This window comes from Otolemur garnettii, unplaced genomic scaffold (assembly GCF_000181295.1).
Source record: "Otolemur garnettii isolate 467f Iridium unplaced genomic scaffold, OtoGar3 scaffold00043, whole genome shotgun sequence".
NCBI lineage: Eukaryota > Metazoa > Chordata > Mammalia > Primates > Galagidae > Otolemur > Otolemur garnettii.
This window is the reverse complement of record NW_003852438.1, coordinates 5,184,559-5,190,276: the sequence shown is the minus strand read 5'-3', so window position 1 is coordinate 5,190,276 and position 5,718 is coordinate 5,184,559. Positions and strand designations below refer to the sequence as shown.

Here is a 5,718-nt window from a genome sequence, read left to right as displayed (position 1 = left end):
ACTCCTGGGCCCAAGTGAGTCTCCTGCTTCAGTCTCCCAAGTAGCTGGAACTACAGGAGCCCCGCCACAACACCTGGCTATTTTTTGGTTACAGCTGTCGTTGTTTGGCGGGCCCGGGCTGTATTCGAACCCGCCACCTTAGGTATATGTGGCTGGCGCCTTAGCCACTTGAACCACAGGCGCCGAGCCATGTTCACGTATTTCAACTGGAGAAAAATGCAGGTTTAACCCATTAACTACAATAATTGATGAATAAATAAACGAATACAGTTAAGATTTCCAAAGCTGTAAGAAATGCCCATTCTTAGATGTGTTTGGGGACAATAATCCATTTCCATTAGTATAATATGAATGAATAAAGTGATGTTTATTATGTAAAATAGTAAGTTGGACTGAGGTATTTCAATGGTCTGTTGCATTTTTGGATTATAATTTCATGTTTGGATTACAATCATCTTAAAATTTTGTGCCTGTAATCTTGGCACTTCAGGAGGCTGAGGCAGGGGGATTGCTTGAAGCCAGGTGGTCAAGACCAAGCTGGGCAACATGGCAAGACCCCATCTCTACTAGCCAGGCGAAGGTAGTGCATGCTTATAGTCCTAGTTAGTAGGCAGGCTGAGGCATGAGGGTAGTTTGAGCCCAGAAGTTTGAGATTGCTGTAAGCTATGACGACTGGACTCCACCCAGGGCACCAGAGTGAGACAGTGATTTAAAAAAAAAAAAATTCTTTTTTGCTAAGCCCCATGTTGCATTCTAATTAGAACATCCAGGAAAATAATTTGGTATCCATCTATGGAACCATCAGTATTTTGCCCAGGCCTGTTACATATAGCTAAAGTAACCACACTGAAATCTGCAGGCAGCAGAATTTATGAATATTCACACATGTCCAGGTAGTGTGCCACTAAGAGCTCAGCTACCTCTGCTGCACCAAGCATAACATCTACCCAACATATTATCTGGTAAAACACTTTTGGGATGGGTGTGATGATGGCTCATGCCCCTAATCCCAGCACTTTGGAAGGCTGGAGTGAGAGGACTGCTTGACACCAGGAGTATGAGACTAACTTCAGCAATACAGTGAGACCCACATCTCTACATTTTTAAAAATTAGCCAGGCCTGGTGGCACATGCCTGTAGTCCTACCTATTTGGGAGGCTGAGGTAGAAGGATCACTCGAGCCCAGGAATTTAAGGCTCCAGTGAGCTATAATTACACTACTGCACTCGAGCTTGGGCAACAGAGCAAGATTCTGATTCTAAACCAAAAGAAAAAAAAACCACACTCTTTAACTTAACCCAGTGACTCCAAACCTCCTTATATTTAAGTTTGAGCATCTGGCTTTACACATGGTAAGAAGTGATATAAATAAATCCTGTGGTGATCAAACTTTTTTCTTTTCATTTAATAAGAGTCTTTTCATAAAAAAAATCTCATCAGGAGGGTCAGCCACAAATTTATTAGGTAAAGATTTACATCTTTAACCATGTCACAAACACAGAACAGAAAATTTAGCTATCTTATTTTATTGTAATTGGTTCTGATTCAATCAAAACATATAAATAGATCCTTCTTTAAAGTATGTCTAATTGTATAGACCAGAACTGTAAAGTTATCCTCATGTTAAACCCAGAAATGCAATATATTTAGCATAATTAACAGCATGGCTATCAGCAAGCTTGTCATTCATATATCAAGATTACATTTTACATTCAACAAACTTAATTTTATCGAATGTTTTTTAATTTCATAGACAACAATATGATACATATTGTATAAGTTGCAGTACAATTTCAAAGTGTATAAAAATTGGAATACAGAGGTTAAACACTGATGTACTGTTAGCAATTTTGAACTCTGGATAAACTGTATACAAAATTTACAATTCAAATGAGAGCCAATCTGAAAACTTTACTTCCCATAATACAAAACTGATATTTTGTAATGCAAAAACTTTTTTTATTGAACTATATAAACATTTAAAATAATCAAAAACTCAACATTAGAATTTATAAAGATTAGCTATAAAAATATATTGGCAGTCACTTTTCTTATAAAGGTACCATGCACTACATTACAAAATAGTCTCTAAGATAAAATTGCCTTAATAATGATACTATTTTAGAATCTGATAAACCTTATATTAAATTGTTTATAAAATCCTCTTGGAAAAACTTTGGTATGTGTCTTCAAAAAGTTCTTAAAAAATATTTCAAGGACCTGTAAACATTCCATTCTGTTAAAGCACAACAGGATAAGTGATAGATACTCAACTGCATACAGAATATATAGAATCAAAAAAATTTATTATATAGTTGTAGAAAATCACCATTATCAGAATAAGCAAAAAACAAACTATTTAAGAGTATCAAACTTTTAAACAGTTCTCTTTCCATTCTGATAAAAAAATGTTACAAAAATCACCAAATTTCCATTCATGTGTCTTAGATGCCTTTTAGGACAAGACCTCAATAATACGTAACTCAGCCTCCAAAAACTCTCTCAAGTCCAACACACAAACTTTTAAAAACCCATTTAAAAGACCTGACAATAGAACCAGCATACACAATCAGAACACATAATTTATATATTTAGTCATGTGTGAGATTTCCTTTTACCTTTGTAATTTAGAATTGGCAGAAATAAAATACACGCACAACCGAAAAAGGTCAATTTCAGAAAAACATTAAGAAATGCAAACCACAGGGTAAACTGATTTATTTTTTAAATCCAATTCACCAAATTTCATCTTCATCTGCCGTCTTTGGACTGATGATTATTGTTACTTAGAAAATTCAAATTGCTGCAAGTTCATCTCTTGCTTCTTGAGTATGTTTAATTTTTACAAAGCTTCCAGTTGTGCCAGTAGCTTCCTTAAGGTCACTTTCCACATTATCCTCTGTCACAAGGTATGTTGCAAGGTATCTTTTCTTTCTTTGAATGGCAAAAGCCTAAATAAAAAGCTTCACTTTTGACCTTTTTTTTGTAATTTATAAAACTCCACTAAAAACAAATACATTTAATTTTAAACAAGTCCACACAAAAATATTTTTTTTGTTAAGAATCAAACACTTTTATGGGAATAAAGATCCTTCAAAGTTTTTAATTCTTCTATGAGAGTCTTATTTTGATTTTCCAGGACTGCAACTCGATTTTCCAGACATTTCACATATTCTTTCTTCTTTCTGCGACATTCTCGAGCAGCCTCTCTGAATGTAAGCATTAAAGAAGCAACATTAGAAAAACTAGGTACTTCAGTAACTTTCCCTGGTTATCTTTTCCCCTTTATTTTATATATTAAGGTATCACCTACACACAGCAAATGCACAGATCTTTCTTTTTTTTTGAGACAGAATTTTACTATGTCACCCTCGGTAGAGTGCCGTTGTGTCACGGCTCACAGCAACCTAAAAATTTGGGGCTTAAGCGGTTCTCTAGCCTCAGCCTCCCAAGTAGTCAGGACTATAGGTACCCGCCACAACACTCAGCTATTTTTTTTAGTTGCAGTTGTCATTGTTGTTTGGCAGGTCCAGGCTGGATTCAAACCTGCCAGCTCCAGCGTACAGTAACGTGACTGGCACCCTAGCCACTGAGCTACAGGAATTGAGCCAAGATATAGAATATTTCTACTGCCTCGGAAAGTTCTCTCATGCCCCTCCTGGTCAAACTTCTAAGCAACTATTGTCTGATTTTTGTCACCATGTATCAGTTATCCTTCTAGAACTTCATGTAACAATGTCATAGAGTATGTACTTTAGTGTCTGATATTCAGGGTATTTTTGAGGTTCATCCATGCTACTGCCTAGTGGTGGTTTTGTTCCTTCACAGTGTGGGGCATATTCCACTATATAATTATAACCACAATTTGTTTATTCCTTCTCTTGGGCTGTTTCTTTCTTTCTTTTTTTCCCTCTTGTCTCAGCTTCCAAAGCAGCTGAGACTACAAGCACGTGCCACAACACCTGGCTATTTTTTTTTTTTTTAAGAGATGAGGTCTCTCTCTGGCTCAGGCTGGTCTCAAACTCATGAGCTCAGGCGTTGGCCTCAGCCTCCCAGAGTGCTAGGATTCTTGGGCTGTTTCTAGGGTTAGCTGCTATGCCACGCTTTTTTTGTTGACATGTTTCATTCCTCTTGAATAAAATACCACAGAGTGGCCAGGCAAGGTGGCTCATACCTGTAATCTTAGCACTCTGGGAGGCCAAGGTGGGTGGATTGCTTGAGCTCAGGAATTCCAGACCAGACTGAGCCAGAGCAAGACCCCGTCTCTAAAAATAGCTGGGCGTTGTGGCAAGCACCTGTAGTACCAGCTATGTGGGAGACTGAGGCAAGAGAATCACTTAAGCCCTAGAGTTTGAGGTTGCTATGACCTGTGACACCACCTCACTCTACCTACAACAACACAGTGAGACTCTTTCTCAAAAATAAATAAATGAATGAAGAGATACTACCAATTGTCCTCCAGATTATCTGTTCTAATTTCTCATCAGGAGTACATTAGAGTACTTTCTCTTCATTTTCTCTAATACATGATGTTATGAAAATTTAATTTTTGTCAGTCTCCTTTATTTAACTTACATTTCCCTGACTGGTATAATTTCATGTGTATAGGCCATCTTTTACAGGCCATTTTTGCTTCCCTTAGGTCTCTTCTTTTCAAAAGTTCACTATTTTGAAATGGAGTCTCACTTCACTGTCCTGGGTAGAGTGCCATGGCATGGCATCATCGTAGCTCACAGCAACCTCAAACTCTGGGTTTTGAGCAATCCTCTTGCCTCGGCCTCCCAAGCAGCTGGGACTACAGGCGCTCACCACTACATCTCTCTCATTTTAGGTAGAGACAGGGTCTCGCTCTTGCTCAGGCTGCTCTCAAGCAATCTGTCTGCTTTGGCCTCTCAGAGTGCTAGGATTACAGCGTGAGCCACCATACCCACCCATATTTAGTATTTTGGATTTGTTCTTCTATAAACTGTCTATTCAGACCTACCCATTTTTCCATTACGTTGTCTTTATTTACAAGAACTCTGGTCCTTTTTCTGTTTTGACATTCTTTTCTTTTTTTTGTAGACAGAGTCTCAAGTTGTTGCTCTTGGTAGAGTGCCGTGGTACCATAGCTCACAGCAATCTCCAACTCTTGGGCTCAAGTGATCCTCTTGCCTCAGTTTTTCTATTTTTAGTAGAGACAGGATCTTGTTTTTGTTCAGGCTGGTCTCAAACTTGTGAGCTCAAGCAATCCACCTGCCTTGGCCTCCCAGAGTGCCAGAATTCCAGGCGTGAGCCACCATACATGGCCTATTTGAAGGATTTTTTTGCAGTTTTTAGCTGGGGTGGGGTTTGAACCTGCCACCTCTGGTATTGGGGCCGGCACCCTACTCCTTTGAACCACAGGCACCACCAATATTTGAAGGATTTTTATGGTTTCATTTTTCACAATTAAGTCTTTAAGTTTGTCCAGAATTTGTTAATATACATATACAGTATAAAATAAGGGTCCAACTTAATTTTCTTCTAGATATAGAGTTGGTTGTGTCAGCACCATGAGTAGGCCATCCTTTTATAGGTGTATTTCACTAGCATAAGAAGCTATCTTATAGAATCCCTGTACTATTTGCTAATGTTATTGTCTGCACTTTTAGTAATACCAAGATATCCGGCTCGGCGCCTGTGGCTCAAGCGGCTAAGGTGCCAGCCACATACACCTAAGGTGGCGGGTTCGAATCC

General features: G+C 38.4%; 1 protein-coding gene across 8 annotated transcripts in view; it reads right to left on the bottom strand.

Moving 5' to 3' along the window:
* Positions 1–2,287: 2,287 nt before the first annotated feature.
* Positions 2,288–5,718, bottom strand: part of ATF1 (activating transcription factor 1) — a 35,040-nt gene continuing 31,609 nt past the window's right edge. For all 8 annotated transcript variants that reach the window (XM_012805534.2, XM_023513714.1, XM_023513716.1 and 5 more), the window contains one exon: positions 2,288–3,209. In XM_012805534.2, the coding sequence (XP_012660988.1) occupies positions 3,065–3,209 (145 nt within the window). In that variant the 3' untranslated portion in view covers positions 2,288–3,064. The remainder of the gene's footprint in view (positions 3,210–5,718) is intronic.